This window comes from Saccostrea echinata, unplaced genomic scaffold, assembly GCF_033153115.1.
Source record: "Saccostrea echinata isolate AGI-Se365-2 ecotype Australia unplaced genomic scaffold, CSIRO_AGI_Sech_v1 ptg000028l, whole genome shotgun sequence".
Lineage (NCBI taxonomy): Eukaryota > Metazoa > Mollusca > Bivalvia > Ostreida > Ostreidae > Saccostrea > Saccostrea echinata.
The window spans coordinates 7445078-7472688 of NW_026889777.1; the positions used below are offsets into that span (position 1 = coordinate 7445078).

At 32.7% G+C, this 27611-nt stretch overlaps 1 protein-coding gene and 1 pseudogene across 2 annotated transcripts; one reads left to right on the forward strand and one right to left on the reverse strand.

Annotated features, from left to right (window-relative positions):
* Positions 1-247: 247 nt before the first annotated feature.
* LOC133194082 (leucine-rich repeat flightless-interacting protein 2-like) lies at positions 248-16920 on the forward strand. Of its 2 annotated transcripts, XM_061330039.1 has the most exons (12): positions 248-550; positions 5414-5500; positions 6107-6160; positions 7047-7145; positions 7998-8168; positions 9007-9099; positions 9867-10014; positions 12416-12465; positions 12712-12820; positions 14600-14679; positions 14849-14953; positions 15254-16920. In XM_061330039.1, the coding sequence occupies exons 1-12, from the start codon at positions 467-469 to the stop codon at positions 15356-15358; spliced, it is 1185 nt and encodes a 394-aa protein (XP_061186023.1). In that variant the 5' UTR covers positions 248-466; the 3' UTR covers positions 15359-16920. The 2 variants fall into 2 exon arrangements, with proteins under 2 accessions (XP_061186023.1, XP_061186024.1); XM_061330040.1 differs by lacking the exon at positions 6107-6160.
* A 3354-nt stretch (positions 16921-20274) lies between these two features.
* LOC133193970 (integrase/recombinase xerD homolog) lies at positions 20275-21341 on the reverse strand (annotated as a pseudogene).
* Positions 21342-27611: the final 6270 nt, after the last annotated feature.

Sequence of the window (27611 nt, forward strand, 5' to 3'; positions counted from 1 at the left end):
AGCTGAGGAGTGGAGAATAACTAGACAAAGGACGATAACTCTTCCAAATGCAATCATATTACGACATTATGTATCAAAAAATATATATACTTCGTTTATTTGCTGACTTTGTTGTGCAGTTTAATAATTATTCATACAATTTATTTGATTTCATTTGCATAACTATCAACATACAGAAACTTTTTGTATAAACAATTGATACTTTTTTTTCTTACCAAAAACAAATCACACTTCCGGTAAGACCCGAAAAAAAGAAAGATGGCAGAGGAAAATTGCGGAAGAGAAAATTCGAAAATGAAAGTCACATGCCAGGCTCCCATGTATTATTTAGCTTTAACAAAGTTTTAGAAACATGTTTCTCAACGATTTGTTTATAGGATAGGGTAAATTGATGTTTTATTTTGTTACAAACACACGCTGTAAAAAGACCACTCCGTAACACCCAGTTTTTATTCGTTCGTATAAAATGAGTTCTGCATCGGGACGCCATCGAGCGTCCACACGGCAATACTCTGCAGAAGAACAGGCTTTAAACCAGATCTCTAAAGAGGTGAGTAAACCGTTAATATGTTAGCAATGAAAGGCTCTGGTAAATTCTGCACTGATTTTGGACTGAACCACATGCATGTACTTTGCTTAATCATTGTTAATGTTTGTTTAGCAAGTAGAGCAATACAAGCACCTGTGAAAAATACTTTTAGGAGGGACAGTTTAGGTAGATGAAGATAATTTTATCAGATGTAAAGATGTAACTTTCTTTTATCTTTCAATCTGACTTTGAAAAACAAACACCAGATTTTTTTTTTTAAACATCTAATTGATGTGTTTAAGCTTTTAAGTACAGTTATGCATATAATTGAAAGCTTATGTCAGAGAATTTTGTCTCAAAACTATTTGAAAAAAAAAAGAAAAACATCATGAATATGGGGATGAACAATCAAAGATATCACTTATAATGAATTGATTCTTACATCACATGTACATCAAAGTGATTTTTATTCCCTGTGGCTTTGAAATAATATATTCTAAACTTAATGGATATATAATTAATTACGTTTATAGTGAAGCAAAATCATATGTCCCTGGACTTTTTTAAAGAATTTTACTTTATTTCATTTTTTTTCTGAGAGTACTTAAGATGTACACAGTGAGTTAAACTTGTACCAAACTTACTAGTTCCTGAGATCTAAACTTCAAAATAGGTGGACAAGAATTCTCTCCACAATTCAGATCTCTTTATTATGTTGTTAGCGAGAGCAGGAAGCTCTGAAAACAGCATCTCGGTGAAGAGAAAATTCAGATGGTCTGAACATTGACCAAACTAAATTTTTTTTCTGCAGAAAAATGGATACATGTACAATTCACCATAAATTGCATATGGTTGTCAAAAGTATGTTTTTACAAAATCAAGACAGAAGTTTAAAAAAAAAATCCAGATAAATAATAGATAGATAGCTCTTAGTTAAGAATTTGCACTTTTCAGACTGTGTTATGGAAATGCAACTAGCCTAGTAGGAATGTTAGAAAATCCCAGTCTTATATAAGTCAAGTCTTAGTGCGTCTAACCCTTAACTTTTCAAATTTAATTTGTGTGGTTTGAAGTGACTAAGTTAAAAGTGTATCAGATAAATGTATTTGGTAATATCCAGTAATAAGTAAACAACTGCACTTGCCCACAACTGCGGCAATGTCATACGTATTATTTTAGTATATATATGCTCCAGACGCTCAGTCATATCCTACTTGTATTTTTAAGAGCTAACTTTAAATATAATGATGTTTGTTTGACAATTCCAACTGATTTCAGTAAGAATATGAATATTTGCTTACCCCCTGAAAATTATTTTTAAAGGACACATTTATACAGTAGAATATTCTCAAACACAACTATATTGTATAACAGTCCTAGGAAATGTCAAACTGACCCAATAGTCCAACCACTATAATCTCAGTGTATGTGGATGTAGTAATAACTATAAGTTATTGGTCACTTTTCCAGGTTAGACAGTTAAATTGACCTGAGTTTGAGGTGACATTGAGTATCACAAAGATTAAAATCCAATGATTTGCCTGCATGTTCTCAAAACTCAGTGTTGCAGAATATGGTCCTCTATATTTTTAAACTGTCAACTTGTGAAGGTGATACAATATTTGAGTGTTTTAGTTCCAGTAATTTTAAACAGAAAGTTACAACCACCTAAATCCTTAAGATTTTTATGTGTTTAAGGAAAAAACTTTAAAGGAAAGGGGAAGTTAAAAAAAGAAAAATTAAAAGCAGTGAACATGGTAAAAAGAAAGTGAATTGAATATACATGTATATAAAATCACTTTTGAACACAGGTAAATATGTTATTTATTATAAACATGATAAAAGATAAAAAGGCATGATGCCACATCTGTATTTTTTCTTTTTATTTTAACCAATATATCTTTTGTACATCATGTATAAGTAACTTTTCCTTCCAAAACTCCTTAAGAAGCTTGCTTATCCTTTAGTCCAAATTTTCTCTTGTTATCGTTTTAATTATGATCATACATGTATACATATACTGTATAGAAAAATATACAACGCAAGTATTGGAAATGTGGACAAACATAGGCAAAGATTTGCCTTTTGTATAATGTGTTTGTCTCATCATTGAATTCTTTCATCAAAAAACATTTAGATTATGATTTATTAGATATATATAGATTTATTATCTGTTCAACAAATGTCTATGTTTAATATGTAACTCATTGTTGCCAGAAATAGAAATCATACAAGATAGTGAGTTTGTCAGGTTTGTGATAACTATGTCGTCGTAACCGTTCCCAGTGTTACTTGTAATGAATGTCTACTGGAGCCATTGTCTGATGATCAGCTTAGCTAGGCAGAATTATAAGTTCTGACTTCTGTAGTCCCAGATGTCTACTTGACACCACACACTAACATTTAAACAGATGATTAGGAGAGGGTTTTGATTTTATTTTCAGCTTTAATCAATATCAGATTTTATTTTGTTTGAAGATTCCATGAATTTCATTTTTTTTTTCTAGTGGGTTGTAGTAAGAGTAATTTATATTAATGGGAAAGTTATAAAATTGACATTGAATATGCCTTGCCTTGTTTGAGTGATGGACTATATGGATTATTTATCAACACAATATACTGACTTATCCTGTTAGTTAGGTGGATAACACTTAACAGTGAATTGATATAAGTTCTGGTGTAAGACAATCATAACCAGGCAAACTTTGGACATAAGCCCTCGATCAGTACAATATAATGTCATTAACGAGGGATCTGGCGTGGCCAACTTTATCACAAATAAACACACCTGCATTGCCTTATCATAGCTGTATGCAATTAATTCATTCAGGAAACTTAATAAACTAGTATCATAAATGAATGGTTTGGTGGATCTAAAGATTTTGCATCAGGAAAATCACTATGATTTTAGCAAGTGTTTACTGTGAGAAATTAAGAAATAAATAGATGGGTGGATCTAAGCTTTTAAGTAGTGAATTGATACCCAAGTGCTATTGATTTATTGGGTAATTCATGAACATGGATAGGTGGATCTGCGGTTTTACTTTACCATATTGCAGCTAACATATTGTAGCTAAATGCACTTCATTCATTTAGGGAAGTAATAAGTGTATTGCTGGGTTGATTTAAAACGTTTCTGAAATCTTAATAGGTTTGAAAGAATGTTGAAGTGCTCAGCATTGAAAAATTTGATTCATAGATCATGTACATGAATGTGAATAATGAATGAAGTTTTATTGAGGAAACTGGTTTATTTTGATGAGCTAGTATATATAAATTTATATAAATATTTATTTAATCATGTTAATTACTTTTTATGGAGTTATTCATGTTATTCAGGAAACAGTTCTCAATGGTTGATGATCTGAGAATTACTTCTGAGGATTAAGATTAGGCAAGATTTAGACACATGTTAAAGTGGAACTCCAGGGTTAAAACACTTCCTAGTAGTTTTCCATTAATGTTGATAAAGTAGAAAATTTTTGTTCCACCCTTCCCTGAAATCAAAAGATTGGACTAGAGTTATTGATCCTTTTCTGTGTGTGTCTGCATGTTGACTGACCTTAACTTTGATTTTTAGATCACATGAGCTGAAAGCTCAAGTAAACTTTTTTGTTCACCTTTCTCCACCATCCATATGTCTGTCCACCCATCTCTCTGTAAACTTTTCATATTTTTGACTTCTGACTTCAGAACCACTGGGCCAAATTTAACCAAACTTGCTATAAACATGATAAAACATCATTGTGTGTAGGGCATTTAAGTTTCTTCGAATGAAGGGCCATGTCTTCTTTCAAGGGGAGATGTTTTAATTAAGATTTAGTTAAAATTTAATGGCATATCTTTAACATGTTTTAAAAAATCTTCTCAAGAACCACTGGACCAGAAAAGAGGAAACTTATGTAAAAACTTCATTTCATATTGTTACAATAGATTCAAGTTTGTTTAAATCTTGGCCCTTGAGGGTAGGAAGGGGCCACAGTGCCTCAAATTAGCAATGTGAGCCCTGGGCCTGTTCTTTTTTTTTTTTAAAGATTGAGCCCTGAAGTTAGGTTGGGGTTGAAATCTCAGATTGAAATTTTACATATGTACAGGAAAAAATCTTCTCCAGAATAGCAGGGCCATGCTGATTGTATTGATATTGAAGCATTCCAATATTGTGTGGATTCAGCTTTGATTAAATCATAGCTCAGCTCCCTTGTGGCTAGATTTTGGTCCACAAATTCATAGAGTCGAAATTTTCATGGAATTAAAAGGGGAAAGAAATTTAAAAACAAAATTGTCTGTCATGAAGAAAAGAATGACCAAAGTAACTCAGGTGAGCATTGTGGTTCATGGGCATCTTGTTGACATATCTGTTTATTATGACTTAATTTACAACTGATCAAAGTGAAGGTCATGAAGATGGATCACCTTAATCAAACATGTTAAATGTAAGGTACAAATCTGACATTATACTAACACAAGGGTAGCATATTTGTCTGACAAGTTTGTCACATTCTTTTGTGTCTTAGTGTAAGTACCTGGACACATGAGATAGGTACCATCTCAATGATTTCAAGTTACAGTAAGAAAGAATATGAATTTTTGCAGAAAACCATATGAAACAAAATATCTCAAACTTCAATATCTCGAATACCATGCATATGTGGAAGTGAGTTGAAAGTTCTAAGCACTTTTGCTTTATGTGTTTTAAATCTCAGTATCTCACTCCTTGGATATCTCAAAGTTTTATTCAAATCCAAGATGCCCCAATCAAGTTCAAGATAATGAGGTTTGACTGTATTTATTTCAATGCCAAGGATTTTCCAGCAAGTTGAAAGTTAAAGGGTGAATATTTTATTTTAAAATGAGGAATAAATGACATTCTTTACTCTTTGATAGGCTGAGTCCAGACTTGCTGCAAAAAGAGCTGCTCGGGCAGAAGCTCGCGAAATCCGACTCAAGGAAATTGAGCGGCAACAAAAACAGGTGAGTACGACAAAGAAAATTCAAAATTAGCCTTCATGGAATTTTCTGTACATTTTTGTATGTATTTTGTGTGATTTTGTATGTATTTTAGCATGTTTTAAATGGTACTGTGAAACAACTAATTTTTGAGGGGGTTAAATTTTCATGTGTTTATGTCATTATGAATTCATGTCCTCCACGAAATGTAAAACGGCAAAGATACAGTTTAGATTTATTGCTTTAGCCACCAAATCAAATCCCCACTAACATACAATTTCTCAAACCATGAAAATTTGACCCCCACAAACAAAGGATGATTTTACAGTATTTCATATGTTTGATGGCTACTGACATAAAATCTTCATATCGGTTAAATACAGTTGTTTTATCATTTGTGACAGCTGAAATGAAAAGAAATGTTGTAATTAACTCTAATTTTTTATTTTCCTGGCTGCTCAGCTGTTTAATACGTTACACAGAGTATCTGGTTTTCACAAATTTGTAAAACTTCGTATGTTTAATTAAATAAATAAAAAGTGATTCTTTGACAGTTTTCATTAAGCCAGTGATATGATTTTGCATCCAAATGTTCCTAATTAATATGAGACTGAAAAATCTTTTAAAAAGGAGGAAGAGAGACAAAAATCCCATGATGTGTCTTCAGATAGCCAATCTAGTAGGGTAAGTATTTTATAAATAAGTCGAATCCCTTGATGTGTCCTTTAGATAGCCAATCAAGTTTGGTAAGTATGCTATAAATAAGTAAAATCCCTTGATGTGTCCTTCAGATAAACAGTCCAGTAGGGTAATTATTTTATAAGTAAAATTCCTTGATGTGTCCTTCAGATAACCAGTCCAGTAGGGTAAGTATTTTATAAGTAAAATCCCTTGATGTGTCCTTCAAATAGCCAGACTAGTAGAGTAAGAATAAATCTTAAAGTTTAGCAAATGTAATTAAAGTGTAGAAAAAATAAACAGTAAATATCATTTCCTTCCCTAGATGAGAGTAATTTAAGGTTGATTTATGATTCAGGATTAAACACCATGTTCACAAGGTTCTGATAATTTTAAATCACATGAAAGAGTCCTTGATATGAGTTATAACTTGTGGTTGTGTGATCATTTAAGGGATTTCCTTGAACTGTTGATCTTTTTTATTTAGTTCTTATTTAGAACAAAATTTTTAACATTGGTATAAATCACTTCTGATGAACCACTGTTAAGTACACTTGCTACATTCAGCTTAGTAATATATATTTTTAAATATTTTAACAAGAATGAATTATGCAGCATGTATTGCCTATTAAAGCTCTACCTACGTTTGGATGCTTATTTAATGAATTGGTATCCAATTAACAAGTTCAGTGTATAATAACATTTTCCCAAGAGTTTTCTGGGAATCAGGTCTGCTGTTAAAAACTTTATTTACGGAAAATTTATTGGATGAATTTTTTTAATGTGACTTCTAGATAACAGACAATGGCAAGATAAAAACCATTTTTGTATGAAATATAATATTTTGTAAATTGTGAAATTGATTTTTTTCTGGACATTTTTTGTTAATTAGGTACGAAATGATTACAATGATTCACGGAGAGGAAGTGACGATTCGAGCTCCGCAGCTGAAGAAATGGACACATCGCGTGACCATCAGAGAGAAATGAGGGTAGGTCAAACTATTATATGATTTGTATTCCTAGTTTTATATGACCATCAGAGAGAAAATTATCAAATGATTTGTGTATATAGTTTCATCTTCATTGATTGTATTTGATTCTTGGTACATATGGTTCCATGTAGAAAAAAAAAATCTATTGGTTTTGTTTCCAAATAAAAATATTTTACTGCATAAGTATTAATGTTGTATAAAGGTTTTCAAGAGCTTTGCTGAATCAAGTTTTTAAAGACATTTCATGGCTCTTGATTTGTCAAAAATTTGGACCATTGAAGGGCTCCATTCCCTATTCAAAAAAATTTACCTTTTGTCCAAATTAATATGCTAATTTCCCAGTAGTCACTATACCCAAAAATAAAAAGAACTTGTATTTGGATATTAATATATGATAAATAAACTTGTACTTATATTCCCAAATATTGCAAAACAGATATGTAGTTGAGAACAAACACCAGAGCAGATACCCCAAAATATAAGAAGTTTTAATGTATAATAATGATTTTGCCAAAATTCCTTAAAAGGTGTTAATTTTTCCAACTTGAACAGCCCTGGCCCAAGTCCCCAAAAGTGGCATTAGAGCCCTGTATTTAATTAATGATTAAATGATTTGTTTTCAAATGAAAGTGACATTTTCATATCAACCTGATGTAGTTCTCCATATTTGCATATTGCATATTCGTGTCAAGAACATTTACATTAATTTCCTGACAGAATATTATTGTATGCAAAATTTGAGAAACATTTGTTCAGGTTATATGGTCAAACCCATTTGTAGGAAGTCTTATATATACATGTATATATATCATATTTTTAAAAAATACTATTTATTTATACCTTAACCAGGCCAAGATACGAGAGATGGACGAAAAATATAAAAAGGCAATGATGATGAATGCCCAGCTAGACAATGAGAAACACAGCCTCGTTTACAAAGTAGAACTGATGAAAGATCAGATGGAAGAAATGGAGGAATCCTTCACACAGCTACAAAGAGAATACAAGGATAAGTGTAGGGTGAGTGTAGCACACAGAGGGAATACAAGGACAAGTGTAGGGTAATACTCAAAGGGAATACAAGGATAAGTGTAGGGTGAGTGTAACACACAGAGGGAATACAAGGATTAGTGTAGGGTGAGTGTAACACACAGAGTATAAACAAAGATAAGTGTAGGGTGAGTGTAACACACAGAGGGAATACAAGGATAAGTGTAGGGTGAGTATAAGAAAGGAATACTAGGTTACATGTAGGAAGAGTGTAACACATGGTAATACAAGGATTACTGTAGGGTGAGGGTAACATGCAAACAGAATGTAAACACTTAAGGTAAGAATTTAATAGCTACCCAATTTATATGGTATAAACTGGGTTAGGACAGTTTACGCTTTTTAAACCACAAAACGTTTTTGATGCAAATCATTGTGACGTAGGCAACCCAATTTATACAATATAAAGTAAATTTTTCATCCATTCAAATACCATGTTATAACCAGAATTAAATTATTTATATATATAAACACAGTAATACAGGAACAGAATTAAAAGATAATGTAAGTGTAGGGTGAGTCTAACACAGCTACTGAGGATTCTCAGGAAAAAGTTAAAGAGTGAACGTGGTGTAAAACAGAGTATTTGATTTGACCTGTTTATTGAATTGAGATGGGCAAATATTTTATTATTCAACTGACTTGAAAATTTTATTTCTCAGTTAATGTATACAAATTAATAAATTGTGACCAAATGTTATTTATGTCTTTGGTCAGATATTTCATAACTTAAGGCAGTTCATAGTTAGGCATTCAGTAATTTTGATAGAGTTGGATATTTCTATACATTGTCTTTAATTTATTACAGGATTTAGAAATGCAGAAGAGAAATGTAAAAGATATGGAGTTTGATTATAATGTAGCAAAGGAACAATTGGCAATAAAGGAAAAGTTAATACAGGTAAGGTCAGATGATACAAAGTATAGAATTAGTTACTGATGTGTTCTTTTTTTTTTTGCCCTTCATACACAGTGTGATTCATAGCCCCCTTTACATGTATCTAAAGGTTCATATGTGACATATTTTAAATTTGTTGCTATTAACATGATTCAGTTTAAATTGAAGAAAGATACTTAACATTTCAAATAACAATAGAATAATATAAGAAATACCAAAATACATTTTTTTTTCCTTTTTAAGTTAAAATTCTATATTTGAAATATATAAAAATAACAAAGTAATCATGGTAATTGGTACAGCAATTAACTTCTTTATTCAGATTTCCATTTGGTAATGCTTTGGTGCATGGAAAATTTCATTCAACAAAAAGAAATTTTTAAAATGGGAAATTATTCATTGATTTATTAATGATATCAAGATGTAAGACAAGGATAGTGTTTTTAAGGAAAAGAAGACAGAAATTGACAATTCTCTGTGTGTGTGTGTGTTTGTGTTTTATTTCTTTCTGAGATGTAAAAATATGTGAATGTTTTCTGAAATCCTTTGTTAACAAAAAAAAAAAAAAAAATCAAATATTGACTGAAAAGTACTTTGTTACGTTATTCTTGCACCCTCTTTGTTAAAACCTTTAAATTTTCTTTACCTTATCACAATTTCAGTAAACAGAAAACATGTTTATCAACCAAAGCTAACTGAGTTTGATTAGTGCATTCACATCATTGAAAGTTCATTCTGTTTGATTCAGATTCAAATGTTTTTTCTTTTAGGAAAGTGGTTTAGTTATAGTCTCTTCTGATGAGGGAGTTCTCTCCCTTGAAAAATGTCTTCCAAATGGTCAGATTCCTCAGGGAGGGGGTCTCCTTATTTCTTCTGATGCCGCGGAACTGCTAGAGAAAGCTGGTGTTGGCTCATTAGGTAAGAAAAACAGAGTTCTGTCAGGAATCTGGATATGTTAAATACACATTAAGCAATTTTTGGTCACTGAGTCACTCAGGTGACCTATCGCTATCTATTTTCATCTGTTGTTGTTCATCGTCTGCTGTTTGACAATCATGAACTTTTTACCAATTTCAAATTCTTTTCTGGAATTATGGAACCAATTTCAACCAGTTTTGGTGTACAGCATCTATGGGTGAAGAGGAACAAAAATTTTGAATTTCATGATTTCTGCCTCCCTGGGGCCTGAGGGTGGAGCCAAGACCATAAAAATTAAAACTATCTTCAAAAATCTTTTTCTTTTCTCTTGGACATTAAGCAGTGCAATTGTTAATATGATTATAATCAGCAATGAGTCCTCAAAACAAAATTCTTGGCCCCTGGGTCTATTGTTCAGGCCTTAGGATGGAACTTAGTTGGTCATATATTGAAAATGCATTGCATCTTTGAAAGCCATCTTTTCCAGTCATGGACATTAGGTAAACTGTGACATGATTATAAAGAAATCTTGGCCCTTTATCAAAGTTATGGAATTCATTGCCCCAGGGTCCATGTTTCAGGCTGAAGGGTAAGCTAAGTTGTTCATATATGAAAAATTCATTGCACGTCTTTGAAAATCTTCATCTCATGGCAGGGCTTTCATAAAATGCCAGTAGCCATTACTAAACCCAGCTGAAATCATAATTGAATCGGCCAAAATTATTTGATGGAGAGAATTTTGATTAGTAACATTTAAATGATAGATATTATATTGCCCTTAGTCCAATGACAAAAATGTTTCTGATTGATAAGTCAGCGGTGATCAATTAAACATTTGAATATGTAGAGCACAGGAGGTTATGTAATGCATCTCATTGATTTTGATGAAATAAAAAGTATACCGTAAAATCCCTTTTAACTGCCCCAGGCGCTTAGAAAATTGCAAAAAATGGGCAGTTATTTTGGTATTCTCGTTATAATATTTAATGTCATATTTTAACTTCAAGAAATCTTTCAAAAAAAATTAAATTCAGAGAACCACGAAATATTTGTCTTACTTTCCTTTACCATAAAGTACTCCACCCAAATTATGTTTAATGATTTATTTTTCCACCAAAAAAAATCAGAGAATACACAAGGAGAACAAATTTTATAGGTTACTTTCACTTTCAAAAATGCATAATGATTAAGTCGTTCTAAGAATCTTTCACTTTCAGGAATTTTTTACATACTAGTTACCCAATAACCAAGTTTCATTTTCACTTTCTTCAAAAAATGTTGGATTTTCAATACAATTCTAGATATTTTTAATCACAGTACATGGGGCTCTTATTTCCTGACAATTGAAAAAGGCCTAGGGGGCGCTTATAGGGGCAGGGGCGATTAATAGGGATTTTACATTATTTCAATACCATGAAGAAAAGTAGCAGATTTTCTTCACCCCAACCTTATTTTTCAAAAATGAACAAAAATAACAATTTCTCTTTCCTAAATTTTATATTTCCATGTGAAAAGTAAAAACATTCTTGAAAATATTCACCAAAGAAGATGGTGTGAAGAAAGGGAACATTCAGAAGTAGAAATAATATACACTTGAAGCACATCATTTGGAAAATAATCTGGGAGATAATGTGCAAGTTGAAATTCATGGCCACCTGGCCCATGTTTTAGACCCCAAGGTGGGGATAAGTTAGTCATATATTGAAAATTAGATTACAACTTTGAAAATCTTTTATCAAGAAAATAAATCAGGCAAAGTGATAGCATAATTATAATGAGTACTTAACCCATTTCCATAAAAGTAACACTGAAGCCTCCTGGATGCAGGGTTCAGCCCCCAGGGTATGGATAAGTTGGTCATATATTGACCTACAGTACTCATTTGAAAATCTTATTTTCTTGTGGATATGTGGTTGGCATGATTATAAGGAGCACTCTTAGCTCTCTATAAAAAGTATAAAATTGTATGACAGGGATCGTGCCGAGGGTTGGACTAAGTTAGTCATAAATTGAAATGTTCTATAGTAAAACTTGTCTTCTTGACTCCTGAACATAGGAGACCACTGTAAGAATATTATATTGATTATAGAGTTCTCACCATACAGTAAAATTTCTGTTACATGTGTGTTGTCAGGTTTAGGTTCAAAAGGCTTATAGCATGAAAAACTCATGATACTCAGGTGACCATTAAGGCCCATGGGCCTCTTGTTTTGTAAATCATAAGGAAAGCATAGTAGTAGTTTCTAATTTTAAAATTTGATTTATATTTGTGCAATTATTTTGTAGGGTAAAATGAAAAGAATTACATGGATCTTCAGCTGCAGCTACATTATATAAGAAATTTCTCTTAGTTTTTGAAAAATGTCAATTATGAATGAAACTAATTTTTTTTTTTTTTCAGATGATAGATTACGTTCCTTTTTAGAGGAAAAAACTAATTTGTTGAAAGAGGTGAGTTTGTAAAAAAAAAAAATTAATAAATTTGATTTGTATACAGTATTAAAGTATGGGGAGAAAGACAGACTAAGTGTATCAGGAGGCAGGGAAGTACAAAAAGAAATTCATAAATGTAGTCAAATTGTTGCTTCTGTCAGATATTGACCAGATTGAAGGATATTATGTTAGATATTAGAGGAATCAAGAAATCATTACTTTTATATTTTGAAGAAAGTTATTACTATTTGTTTTTAATTTCAGATAAAAGGTTTAAAGGATGAGCTGGAAGAAGAGAAGTCTAAAAGAGAACACAAAACATCCTCTGTACCACAAATCAATGGTCCAGAGATGCAACTGTATGAAGTTCAGCGTAAGTTCATTTGTAAACTTCTTAATATTAACCAAGGTTCTATCCAATCAAATTTTACTTAACCACCTGATTTAAGTAGTCTGTACACCAAGCCTACTTAAAAAATCTACTGTACAGTCAAATTCAGTTCAGGTCACCTGCATAACACATGGTTTAGGATGTCAGATTCTAGAGTTGCAAGGTTAGGAGTTGATCTTTATGTCACAGGCTTAAATCCACTCGGGACATGGAGACTGGTCCTTCAGATGAGACCTACGAGGGGTTATCAAAAAGTTCGTGGACTGATGCGATAAAATTAATACTATGTAGTCTGTGCTTACAAAATTTATAAGAAACATAAAACAACAAAAATTTAAGAGATGTTGAAAATTTTAGCTCGATACGTTGATAAATTTCCAAATTATTCTAAAATAAAAAAGACATTATATGATCTCCCGGCGCTGTCGCCGTTTAGTTTCATGACGTCCGACAACGTCATTGTTTCTCATTGTCAGCTCTCTCTACCTCATACACTTATCTTGATGAGATTACCTGGAGTTAAGTAAGGACTTAAGCCCGTCTTGTTTATATGACTTTATAATGTCATGAACAGCTGCTTTCAATGCATATAATATTGTAAATGGATCTATACAAAGGGGAAGATCCTCACTGATTATGCCAGAATACTTAATTTGTTGGTGTTCAAATTCTACCACACATGATCAACGTCACTTTTCGACGTGACTGACTTTTGACACCCTGACTGCAAATCGACATTAACTGTGCATCTTTCATCTCTCTGAATCGTTTTAGGGCATTTAAAAACAAATACTCTGGATGCATTTTATTTCTCTTTTGTCCGATTTAACATTCCTTAGGTCTATACCAGTTTTTCCAGCTTCGAAACTTTATAGAATGCTGGAAAAAGAAACCCCTCCCCCTTTTTGACGTCATTTTCAAGCCTTAATTTATTGGACACTCCATATAAAATTTACGATAAAATTTCATAGAACGTACAGAATGAGGTAAATATTGCAAATTTTACAGAACAATTGTTTTGAACCACATGTCTGAAATAACAGGATTTTTTGATGACAAATACTCATATCAAAAGAGTTTTTTTTTTTCAGATACACTCAGGTAGAAAAAACGTCATATTTGAGGTTGTGCCGCCTGGACATATCATTGCTTACAAAAACATAAAAAATCTATTTAAAAAATAAAACTTATGATTTATGGTTTATTCTTTAGATAGAAAAGATGATGCTAACTATATGTTTGAAAATTCATTAATGTACATAAAGCGGTTTTAATCTTATGGCGCTAGTCCACGAACTTTTTGATAACCCTTCATAAATAGCCGACATACTTTGTCACAGTACATGTAGGTGCTGCACGAAAAAGAACCCTCACTGCGAAATAGCCATAAGTACCAAGAACAGGTCTTAATTTACAGCCCTCCACCTTGGTGGCATCCCAACATGAGTGAAAAATTCTCTTAAGGGATGAAAAGCAAACAAGTAACCAACCAACCAGTCCAATCAGTCCAATTAGTCCAATCAGTGATGTACTGAATAACATGACCTCCTGTCTTATTAATCCAGAAATAATCCTCCATAGGATTTTTTCATATTTGACCTGTATGGAGTGACAAGGGGAAGATTTCATCCCTTTCAGTCATCCAACCATTCAGAGTCAAATATTGAATTTTAAAGTTGATGGAAGATATAAAATAATCTGGGATTTTGATGCTTTGTAAATAATGAATTACAATGTAATGTCTGTTTTATTTCTTCACAGGGGAGGCCAGTAAACAGATACACGAATACAAATTAAAATTACAGAAAGCGGAGCAGGACATCACCAACTTAGAAGGAACGGTATGTATAGGAATTAATTCAGGGTTAGGGCCATCAATGTTGAAATCTTAGTGTTGTCTGTCCGTCTCTTCACACAAATATGTGATGCAAAGCAACAATTATATTTTTACTTGGTGACTGCATATTCAAAATACAGCTGATATAAAATGTATGTTTGTTTATTGTTTAGGTGACAAGGTTAGAGACACAAGTCAAACGTTACAGAACTGAGTCAGAGGAATCAGAAAAACTGGAAGATGAGTTAAAAACAGAGAAGAGGAAATTACAAAGAGAGGTACTGTATATGTGCTTAAATCTGCTTGACTTAAATTTTGCTTATTTTTTCTTAACACCTGTTTGCTGGAGTTTGAATTTAAGGTGAAAAAACACAAGTTTATGCATGTAACCCCCTCCCTCACACACACAAACAAACACAGTTTTGTAAATTACATTATATTCATTATAACTTTATTTATGCATAATTTCTTGTGATAATCTGGATATGAACTTTCCTTCCTGAAAGGTTGTCATCTTCATGTTTCTCATATTCTCATCCACATCTTCATACTTGATCTGTTCGTTTTTATTTTTTTAGCTCCGGGAGGCACAAACACGAGTGGAAGAATTGACAAACCAAAATAAACATTTACAAAATAGAATAGAAAAAATGAAACAAGCACGAGCTTTAGCTAGCCAATAGCCCAGAGCCTCCAGGTTCTGATAGTTTCTTTTAATTGAGAGTGTTTCTCGTCGTGGCTAGTCTCACTCGATACAGGACCCTCATCCACAAGGAAGACATGCTAGCCCGAGTTGCCTTTGCCAGAATTGTGATCTTGTTCATGTAAACTTTTAACAATATTGCCCTGTGATTGGAGTGAAGAAAGAGTCTCAAAGACCTGGATTGTTTTAACTGTTGTTCCAAAGTACACTTTGTCATTAACTGATTCTATTTCTCATATTCTCATCCACACCTATTGTGTAATCAGTTTTATCACGTCATTGCTAATACCTTAAGAATTTATTTCTGTATCATTCACTTTAAAAGTGGAAAGCTGTTAGACTGTTACTTTTATTGTATTTTACCTAAGTATAGACATATTCACAATACTGGTACATATTCATAATGGGCTTGATCCTGTAATATTTATAATTCTTTGATATTTATTTTTCTTTTGATATGAGTTGAGTAAGGTAAAACTGTATCCTGTTCAGTATGTAGAAGTGATAGATAGGTAAATGCCAGTCTTTTTTTTTCAACATATTGTACAAAGCTTTATTTTTTCAGCACAAAGATAGAAACTCAAAAATTAGAAATTCAGTGATGGATTTTGAATACATGTTAATACGTTAACATATTCAGTTTACAATTGTAAGAACTCTTTGCTGGTGCAGTTAACTTAATTTTCCTATTAATTTTAATTGAATTTCTAATTTAAATTATAAATGAGATGCAGATTGCAGAATTTGTATGTTTGTGGGAGTCCTTCTTTGAGTTTGTATATTATGTATTGCGTTATTGATATAAATAGATACTGCTTCTTTGTGCAATAGTGCAGAGTTTTTTTTTCTGACAATAATCTAGAAGGCAATAATCACATATTTAAATTCTTTGAAAGCTAGGGTTTCTTTAACTGTATTCGTAATGTTTGATTTGAGGATCTTCCATTTTTTTGTTGCAGATTAATTTGTTGGAATATTGAAATGTTTGATAACTTGAGAGTGTTTTTAATGATAGAGATCATAGAATAATAAGAGAAAGGAACATAACTCCTTGTTTAATAGTTTCATCTATAGTAGCCATGTGTTATCTGTTTGTGTAGGGTCAGCCAGATATCTCAGAAAGTCTGGAGCAAGTTTACTGATAATTATACATACAATGAAATTTCTACCATCAATATCTTGAGTACCATATATTTGTCAAAGTGTATTAGAAGTCCGAACCACTAATTCATTGTGCTTTTAATCTAATTTATCTCAAATTCTCCCGTATCTTGAATTTTTTTTTTCTGAAGGTTGAGATAACAAGGTTTGGCTGTATATATGCATATATATACCTTTTTTTTTTGAGGCAACCACTGTGTCATGAAAAGTCATGTAATAATCTTTTAGAAAGATTATAGATTTACCCAACTTTAAAGTTGTATGATGTCAATATTTCACATAAACTTGGATGGTGGTTATATGGAATTTTTATGCAGTTTATGAAAGAATGTATTGCACAACAGAATATGTTGTCAATAAAGTCTCTGCTTTTTACCAAAATTTTTATCATTTATGTGTTCAATGCTTGAGAATTCTCAGTTAAAGGAGTTTGATACCTGTGTGCAATTTTCTAGATTAAGGAAAACTGTCACCATAAAGAAAGGTGTTGCCTTAAAACCTGGGTACACAATATTTTTTTTTAAAAAAAGGATCTGATTCAGTGAAATACGTGAATGAAACAAGGCTTAGAAAATGAAACAGTTTAACGAGTTTGATTCCTGTGTGTACTTTTCTAGATTAAACAAAGGTGTTGCCACAAAGAAAGGTGTTACCATAAAATATGGTTACAGAGTCTTCTTTTTTTTAAGTCTATAATTCCAGTAACAGTGGAAATACATTAATAAAACAAGACTTGGAAAATAACATACATATCTTTCTTTTGGGATATTTGGTGAACTTTAATATAAGTCTGTTACTTAATTGAATTTAAAATGTATAAGTACTGGGGAGAGCAATTCTTGAAAATTTCTTCAGTAAAACACACTTCTAGCGAAATGCCAATGACAGACGGTTTTGATTCTTAAAAATGTAATTCATAATATTCTAAGTTCATGATATATTTTAAAACTACAGGAATTGAAAATCACTTTACTGTTAGCATGAGTTAATAAGTGGGATTGCTTTAATAGTATTTTTACTGTTTGCAGTTCATATAGACGTGAAGTTTTTCCACAACCAGCTTCTGATCTCAAATACTGAAGCTTTTAAGACTTTTTCCACAAACCCTTTAGATGGTGGAAAATGACTTTCAGGTCGATTGAAGATGAAGGCTGAACTTTGTTCTTATGTCCCTGTTAATGGAATCACAGCTTAAGTGAAACAGGCATTAGAAAGACTAAATGAAAATGTGTTGTGGTTCCAGCTGATATAAAGTTTTAAACAATATATAGTCTTAGTTTTAAGGCTCATTGTTACAGCCTCATTTTAATTCCGTATCTGGTTATGCTCATGATTCCCTTAAAATGGATGAAATTCTTCAAAATCACCTTTCAATTTAGAACTACCTTTAACATTCAAATCTGATTTACCATTCCTAAATGGATTCCAAAACTTCATAAAAATACAAAGATTTTTTGCAGGGGCCAATAAATGTTTAACCAAGCCCCTGTCCATATTCCTTACCAAAATATTCACTGCTCTGAAGGAGAAACTTCAGACACACTGTACTACAGCATATCCAAGAAGTGGCGTAAATTAAATGTGGGTTCTCAATTTAATTTGAAATCTTTAAAAATGAAACACGTCTGCCCAAATACGACCCAATGATACGTTATACAATCATGTATTTGTAACAAGTCATGATTATGACCTTAGAATTTGCAAAAAGCTGACTTTAAACGGGTTGTAACAATTCTCGTAACATCAACGTATTTGTCAGTAGATTGCCTCGGTTTAAAAGTTAATCGTATTCAGAGCATGCTCTTACTCAAATTAGTTGGGTAACATAAACGCAATATGCAGGTGGTGTTGGAATATTGGTACATGAGTAAGGAAAGTTAACGATAGAAAAGCTGAAGTCATCGTATTATTTGTCATACAGTTTAGTTATTAGTTTGCCACTTTCGTGTATTGTCTGTAAAACATCCAAATATGAAAAAAAGATGTGGCAGACTCTGCAATGCATGTCTTTTATTTCGAGTTCACGGGAATATATCGAGTCGACATATGTTGAAGGCATTGGTAAGTGTTTTCTTCTCATGAAGAAGTTTTTTAAAAATAAATTCTGCTTTATCTGGAATTGCAACAGATTGTTGGAAGACCTTTTCTTCACAGTCTACATATAGATATTGTCAATGAGGTACTCCAGCATCTTTTTAATATTAACTTCAGATTAATTTTTTAACAAAGTAATTTCGTAGATAATTTAAAAATTAACGAGTTTTTACGATTTTAATTGAGGAAGTCAGTGTCCATATGATGTCAAAAAGCCTGTTCTTTATCTTGAGAAATGGTTGTATAAAGCGTAGAAAATTTGTATCTTTTTATGCTTTTGATGTTTGAAAAAAGTTTTGAGATTTTAAATTTTCCAAATGTTCTTTGGAATTTTTTAGAAACCACATTTAATTTACACCAATTCTTTAATATTTTGTAAAACAATATGTCTGAAGTTTCTTCTTCACAGCAGATAAATGTTTTGGTGAAGAATAAGGACGGGAGCTTGGTTGAACATTTACTGTACCCTGCAACACACTTTGTATGGATTTTTATGACGTTTTGGAATTCGTATAGGTAAGGTAAATCAAACTCAGTTCAATTGATTGGAATTTTTAAAGTATTTAAAATTGAGTAAAGGTTGGATAATCAGATGTGGAAATAAATCCGTGTTCTAAAGAGTTGTTCAAATGAGCCTTACAAACAAAGACTATATTGTTATAAGCTTTTTCAGCTAGAACCATAACATATTTTTCCTAAATCTTTTATCACTTCCGGTCTACTGAAAACGGGGATACTGTAAACCAACTAAAATTTGCGTCATCTTATTAATTAATTTTTGCGACAGAAGAAACATTCCCTACAAATACAAAGCAAAATTATAAATTGGTTTGCGGCAATTAATATTTGCAAGTTAAAGTAGGTCGCAAAACTCGAGGATATTTCTCGCAAGCGAATAAAAGTTGGTTAACAGTACCTAGAAATACGAGACGAACACCTCATATAGTTCATACCTAGACAATCAGATAAAAAAGAAAGACTAAACACATACAAAAACAGTTTATACATAGATAATCAGATATAAATATAAACAATTAATACACAAACAGAAACAGTTTATACATAGACAATCAGATATAAGATAATCTATACACATACAAAAACGGTTTATACATTGACAACTTGATATACACATACAAAAACAGTTTATTTAGTGACTATAAAGCCCCCCTTTTTAACCTGAAAACTAATAAGAAACATTGTCCTATGAACCTGGCCTCAACCATACTTGAAATAAAAACAACATTTAATTGTGTGAGACCAAATAATGATGCAGTTTGGTAATCGCTCTTTAATTTTTGCTAAATTAGCTTTTATCATCATTTGTATACCTCTCAAAGTGTTGTGTTGTTGTCCAATGTTGTTCCCCCCACAGTGAATAATAATGATATCTGGGGCTTTGTTACTAACTAATAAAAAGTCTAACGTAGGGTTTAATTGCTCCCACACCATTCCGCGAATTCCATGCCACAATACTGAGTATTTTTGCTTGGCCTAATCCCAGGTCCGATTGATTGGATTTGACTGCATAGCTATGTGCCCAATGTACAATGGAAGATCCTATAACCCAAATGGCCATTGTAGAAAATGAATGCAAGTAAATAAATCAAACTTTAACATAGTTACCCATCTATAAACCTATACATATGTATCTAAGCATTTAAAGGACGAATGTATGATTTGTATGCTGTCGATTTCGATCTACCCATTTTTTTAATTTCCCCCTCAGACAACCCTTCCAAATATAAGTGAGTAGCACCCCCAATGCGAAATGAGTGTGTTTTGTAATTTGAAGTTTTAATATCTAGGAATTTTAAGGATTTATGTAACATGCTAGAAAACTGAAACTGTGTCAATGGCTTCGAGCTAAAATGGGCAAAATATGAATCCCTATCAATTTTACTAGACAGCAAGGAAAACTCTTTCAATAAATTTACTAGCAGTATCCTTTCTGAAGTGTAAGGCACCCAAACTGAAGCCCCAGAACCTAGTTGGTCAGTTTTAGAACTTTTTATGAACACCGATATGCCACTGTCTAAAATCTGAACATCATCCTTTCTTAGATCTATGACTTCACTTACTCTCAACAATGCAAAGAATGCTAAGGTAAAAGATGACTGAAATAAAACTGCTTCCTATGTTGAGAAGGCAAATGTGGAATTGCACTTATTAATCTGTGCAACAATGCTAATGTGATAGGTCTACGCATATCACAAGATAAAGATGACTTTTTGTACCCTGCCAACAATTTCTTCACCAAAAAAGACTCCAACGGATTTTTCCAACCATTTAAATTAAAAAACTTATCCCTGACATGTAACATTTGACTGTAGAAAACGAACATCCCTCCTCAGACAAATAAGCTATGAAATTTAAAATATGGTCAAGAGGTGGAGGCCAGGTTTGCTGAAATTCACATTTGACTCTGAAATTATAAAAACTCTGTAGTCCTTGTTTATAACTTTACCAGTATTTTCTGATATACTAGCTTGCAAAAGTTTGTTTATAGTTTCTCCATAATTTCCCAAAATTGCTTTGGTACCGTAGAGGGATACTGATCTGCCGAAGGGGCTAACTGCCTGAACCTGGACCACTGAAATCGAGAAATTTGCAACAGCCACATTATTCTTCACACCCTCGATATGCTGCGCTTTAATTTGAATATTAAATTGGAGAGTTTTCAGGACTAAGAAACGAAGCAACACCATGACTTTTTTTTTGATGTTTTTTGATTGATAATCTGCACTAATGCCATATTGTCTACATGAAGCAGTAGTTTCAGATTTTTAAGTTTAGATGACCAAATACTAATCCCTAATACTATGGGGACAAGCTCCAATAATGTTATATCCCTAATTATGTCTGAAGACCAATATGTAGGCCAGGATAAACAAGACCAATGATTTCCAAAAACTACCCCACAGCCATATGCTCCTGAACAATCAGTAAAAAATTCTAAAAATTCACTGTCATGCCAAAGTTGAGAAGGAAAGGGCGTGGTACCATTAAAGTTGAGCAAAAATTGAACCCACATTTGGAGGTCCATTTTTATTTCATTTGTAATTCTTATGAAATGAAATGGTTTTTTAACTCCCTCCATAGCCCCATAGATCCTACGAGAAAAAGCCCTTCCTGCTGGTAATGCCTTAACTACAAATGCCAATGCTCCTACAAGAGATTGCAACTGCTTGAGTGTTACCTTTTTTACAATTTAAAACATTTTGTATTTTTGACAATAATTCCCTTATTTTGTCATCTGGAATAAAAATTGTTTGTGATAAAGTGTCAATGCATAATCCCAAAAAAAATACAAGTATTTGGACCCTCAGTTTTCTCTACAGCTAATGGAACACCCAGTCCTTGACACAATTCTTGAAAGCATTGCATTAACATTTGACATTCATCTGTGGATTTCTTTCCAACAAATAAAAAATCATCTAAATAGTGGACTATACTCTCAATATTTGATCTATGCTGCACTTCCCAGTGAAGGAAAGTTGAAAACTTTTCAAACAATGAGCAAGATATTGAACAGCCCATGGGCAAACATTTGTCTATGTAGAACGAGTCTAAAATTTTGAAACCTAATAAACAAAAATCTTGAGGACATATAGGTAACAACCTAAATGCATTTGAAATGTCCATTTTTGCCATTAACGCCTCCTCACCTTTGGCCGAAATGACCTTTAATGCATCATCAAAAGTTGAATAATTGACTGAACACAGCTCTGAATCTATATAATCATTTACACTATCCCCTAAAGGATATCATAAATTGGTGATCATGCGCCAACCCCCTTGTTTCTTTGGAAGGATACCAATGGGGTTACAACGTAAATAAGAAATGGGAGTGTAAGAAAAAGGACCTAACACTCTCCCAAGATCTATTTCTTTGTCTATCTTCACTTTAATTTCATTTACAAATTGTTGGGTAGAAAGCATGTTTTTATATTCTATCCGTTTTCTATCTCCACGGTAATTTAATTTAAACCCAAATTTAAAACCATTCGCCAAACATTTGGCATTCTCACAATCTGGGTAATTTTGTAATAACTGTTCTAAAAGTGATACATTTATCGGTGATCTGCCCAAATCCCATAGCTGGAGCTGAAGGTCATTTGCCAACTGTAAGCTAGTATTTTTGCCCCTTCTGGAACTGGTTTGCACTGTTCCTGTAATAATTATTATTAGTATTGTGATTTACTGAAGCTACTGTAGGTGTACCGGCCTGAAGTTGGCTAGCTTTGAAGCAGGTTTTCATAGGATGTAAGCCGTTGCATTTAAGACACTGGTGTAAATAATTACACTTGTTTTTATTGCACACCCCCTGAAAATTGAAACTATAGCACTTTAAACGAGAGGATGCTAAGCTAGTTTGAGGGTTTCTCAACTGATTCCCGCTTGTTCTATTACTTGGTGGTTGCATATAAACTAACCAAAGTTCTGCATCCACAGATGCCCAACTGATTGCCGAGTTAATCGACTTTTTTAAACGAAACTGAATGTCATATTCTTGCCAACCATGATACATATTATCTGCCCCTCTCTTTATTGTTGCCATGTATCTGAACAAAGACTGCCGATTTAAACAGATTTTTGTCGGAGACCAAAAATTTCGTGTCTCTTGCTCAAGGGATGATGAAGAAAAAGGAAGAATTGAACGCGCATGCTCACCAAATAAAAGTCGTGTTTGCGCATGATCACTACATTGACAAAAGGGAACACGACGGGGAAACTACGATTGACTTAATGTTAAGAGTTACTGCCCTTTGCCCATTAGAAAATTAGACACAAGTAATTACTGCACTAAATAACCTGGTTTATCCTTATGAGATAAACCCTATTATACACAGACAACCAGATATAAAGATAAACTATACACATACAAAAATAGTTTATACATAGACATCTAGATAAAACAATACACAAACAAAAACAGTTTATACATAGACAACGAGATATAAAGGATAAACTATACACATAAAAACAGTTTAAACATATACAACTAAATATAAACTTTACAAGTACAAAAACAGTTTATATATAGAAAACCAGGTATCGATATAATCTATATATACACATACAAAAACAGTTGATATATAGACAACTAGATATAATCTTTACACATACAACAGATTATACAAAGATAAACAAATATAAATATATTATACACATGTATACGAAACATTTTATATATTGACATTCAGAAATACACCCGACCGGTCACGATGCCTAGTGGTAGGGGGTTCGCTTCGTTATCGGGAGGCCCGAGTTCGATTCTCGTTCATCGCTCTGTGTCAAACCAAAGCCCGGACCAAACAAAGACTAAATATAGGTAGTGACTGATCCTTTACCAAGCGCCCGCCACTGGAAGTCAAAGTCACGGGTCTTTCGTATGAGACCTTGAAAACCGAGGTCCCTTGTCACGATAGGCGTTGGCACAGTAAAGAACCCTCACTGCTCGAGTACCGAGTAAAGGTCTAAATTCGAAGCCCTTCATCGGCATACGGAGACGTCTCTATATGAGTGACAAATTGTCGAATTAGACATAAATCAATTAGAAGTACGAGTACACCCCCACACATATGTATAATTCATACCTAGACAACCAAATATAAAATCCACACATACAAAAACAGTTCATACGTAGAGAAACATAATCTCCAGAAATACAAATACATCTCATACATTAGCGACCAAACATAAACATAAACCCAGACATACAAAAACGGTTTATATATAGACAAACATAAACTCGAGAAATACAAAAACAGTCCAACCTTGACAAACAGATAAGCTCCATGTACACATACATAGACCTACTTAGTCAAACAGATATATACCTCACACATACAAATACAGTTTATTCCTACACAAAAACATAAATTCAACATACAAATATATATTCCATACAAAGAAAAATAGACATAAACCATTCACACTTTTTACAATACAGCCCAATCCGAGCCACATGCAAATACAGTGAATATCTTCACAAAATGACACACTTCACACATAAAAAGGCAGTCTGTACCTTCTCATATAACAAACTCCACACAAACACATACAGTCTACGGAATGTTTCGTCTATTTGATCAATGCATAGGGCTCACGGCAGATGTAACTGGTCAACGGGGGATGCTTACTCTTCCTAGGCACCTGATCCCACCTCTTGAATTTCCGAGGGTCCGGGTTTTTTGCCCTGTTCGCAGATTGTGTTGATCAGGTAGACGGAATAATCCGTAGTAAAATGTAGTTTAAAAACAACGGCCTTAAATTGGTATGCACTTTCTCAGTCAAAATACGACTAAGTGATAGGTTATCTTTACAAGCAAGGTCGTTATAAGGACCATAGAATTTGCTGACTTTAACGAGATTATTCAAATCCCTGTAACATCAACTTATTTGTCAGTAGCATGCTTCGGTTTAAAAATTAATCGTACTCAGAGTTTGTCATCTCACATACAAATACAGTAGACATAAACCCCATGCCTGCAAATACAATATACAGTCCAAATATAGGCAAGAAACACATAAATTCATCACATTCTTATACAGTCCGTATCTTAGACCAACAGACAAAAACTAAATCTCATATACAAATAAAGTATATACGTAAACTCAAACATACAAATGTAGTCTATATCTAGATATAGTTCAATCTCACATACAAATACAGTATATTCGGAAACTTACAAATACATTTATAGTCTGTATCGAGATGAACTGACAAACTCAATGCACTTGCAACTACAGTAAATATATACGTTAACTCACAGTTGCTTAAACGGTCCATATCCAGACAAACTGACATAAACTCAGCCTCACATTCAAACACAGTATATACGTAAACTCACACATACATTCATAGCCTGTATATAGACGAACAGACAAATTTACACATACAAGTATATAGTTAATACCTAGATAAGCAGACATAAACCCCACACCAGGTAGCATTCTATTTATTGTAGGGATGTGCGATTTTATCGGTATACCGGTATATCGCGATATTTAATTGCGTGATATGTATCTTGATATGGAGACTAAAATACCGGTATCTAGGTACATAATTATAAATTTCAGAAATTGTTCATTTATTTGCATACTTTCAAATTACAATTACAGGATGTGTAAAAATGTTAAAAACAGTCAAAGAATGGCATCCTTGCATCCAAACATGCTTTAAATTATGTTAAGGAAATGAAATGGTGAAGTTATGTTTTTCCAGCATATTTTTAGGAAAATTATGAACATTTATCTAAAATCATTGTAAAAATTGCTTGTTAAAATATGATATTATCGTGATTTTTTTTTTTTTGGGGGGGGGGGGGATCGTGATATATAGCAATACACTGTACAGATACCCATCCCTAGTTTATTGCAATGTTTGTTAAATTGAAAGTTGATTTGCTGCAACATAGAATGTAGTAAAATGGGATTTCTGTAATTGTTTCCCTAATTCCTATCGATTGCCGCTCTATTAGGTTCATTTTATTTCACTTAGAACCTGGTCTTCCTCACAGATTGAAAATTTTAAAAAATGCTTTAATTATCCTCTGAATTTGACAATCTTATTTATGTAAACTTCTATTTTGTAGAAAATCGGCCTTGTCAAAAAGCATTTCTATTCAGCAGAGTTATTTATAGATCGAACACAGATGTTCAAAATATACAGTGAAAAATACAAGCAGAATTTCTCACAAAGGTTACCCTATTTTGTTAACCTTTGAGATCAAGGAACAATGATACTGTATAATAGTCCTCTTTTGGGAGATTATTTAGAGCCAAACCTGCTTCTACTAAAATTCTGGACACTTGTGGTTCGTTATTTCAATAGAAAACCAGCTCTTAAATACAAGAAGTGAACGTTTTAAGTGCCTGAGCAGACTTTATTCAAACAGATTACAAAACTACAATCCATACTGAGGTTTTCTGTCTGTTGTTTTACACTCTCATATGTAGCCAACTCTGCTCCAGTTATAAAACAAAATAGCCGAAGTACAAAGGTTTAATTACAAATTACTTCAAACAACTGCCAAACAGACAAGTCTTTTGAATCATAAATTACAGTGGATTCAGTAATCATGATAGAACGAGATAGTTCGCTGACCGATGGTAGATCTTCGTCACTGAAGTTATTCAGAACGGCACATTTAGTGTAAAACATGAGAACATTTCCCATCAAAATGACTGCAAATTGTACAAAATTTAAATGTTACGTCAAGCAGAATTGGTCACAACACCATAACGGGAGAAGACGATTGCAGATCAACTATGGTGGTACTGTGAAAGTTGCTTGTGACTGACTACTGCCTGAAAAGAACGTACATTGAAGTATGTTAAACTAATGCTTTCATTATAATATTGTTTTCATTTTTAGTGACATTTTATGTGTCAGGAAAGTTCTTTTTTAATTTACACTTTTTAGTATTAAACATAAATATATTAGAAAAAAATGATACAGCTATAAATAACACTCTTTTGTAATTACCCTATATACTTGCATTTAAGTCGGTTCTATTTTTTCAGATTATTTTGGAGGAATTTGCCATTGACCTGCTTATAAGTCGGTACGTTTTTTTTGCCAGAATCTGTTGCCATTTTCCGATTGTATTTACTTATGTTCCAAAGTATGTTTTGGTGTATGACATCGATATTTGATCTTTAATAACAATTTAAACAAAACTACCAATTTTAAAATCTGTAAAAACATGTGTTTTATGCATATGATAAGTAAACCTTGGCTATTCCTTTCCTTGCATTAAAGAATCTTAAGCTTAAGTTCCTTCCTTTATCAACGATTTTCGTTGGAGTTGTTTCAAAATTACAATATTTCTCTTCCAGAAAAATGCCTATGTTTCTAGGAATCGCTTATAAGTTTTGGAGCACATTTTAACTCCCCAAAAATCCAATTTATATACGAGTATAACGGTATTATATAGTGAAAATGCAACTTAAATCCATCACACCCATTG

Excerpts from the sequence above, each read along its gene's own strand:
- LOC133194082 (XM_061330039.1), top strand. The coding sequence starts at position 467 with ATGAGTTCTGCATCGGGACGCCATCGAGCGTCCACACGGCAATACTCT. Across the intron at positions 10,015-12,415 it reads AGCTGGTGTTGGCTCATTAG|ATGATAGATTACGTTCCTTT; the intron begins GTAAGAAAAACA and ends TTTTTTTTTCAG. Across the intron at positions 14,680-14,848 it reads TCACCAACTTAGAAGGAACG|GTGACAAGGTTAGAGACACA; the intron begins GTATGTATAGGA and ends TTTATTGTTTAG.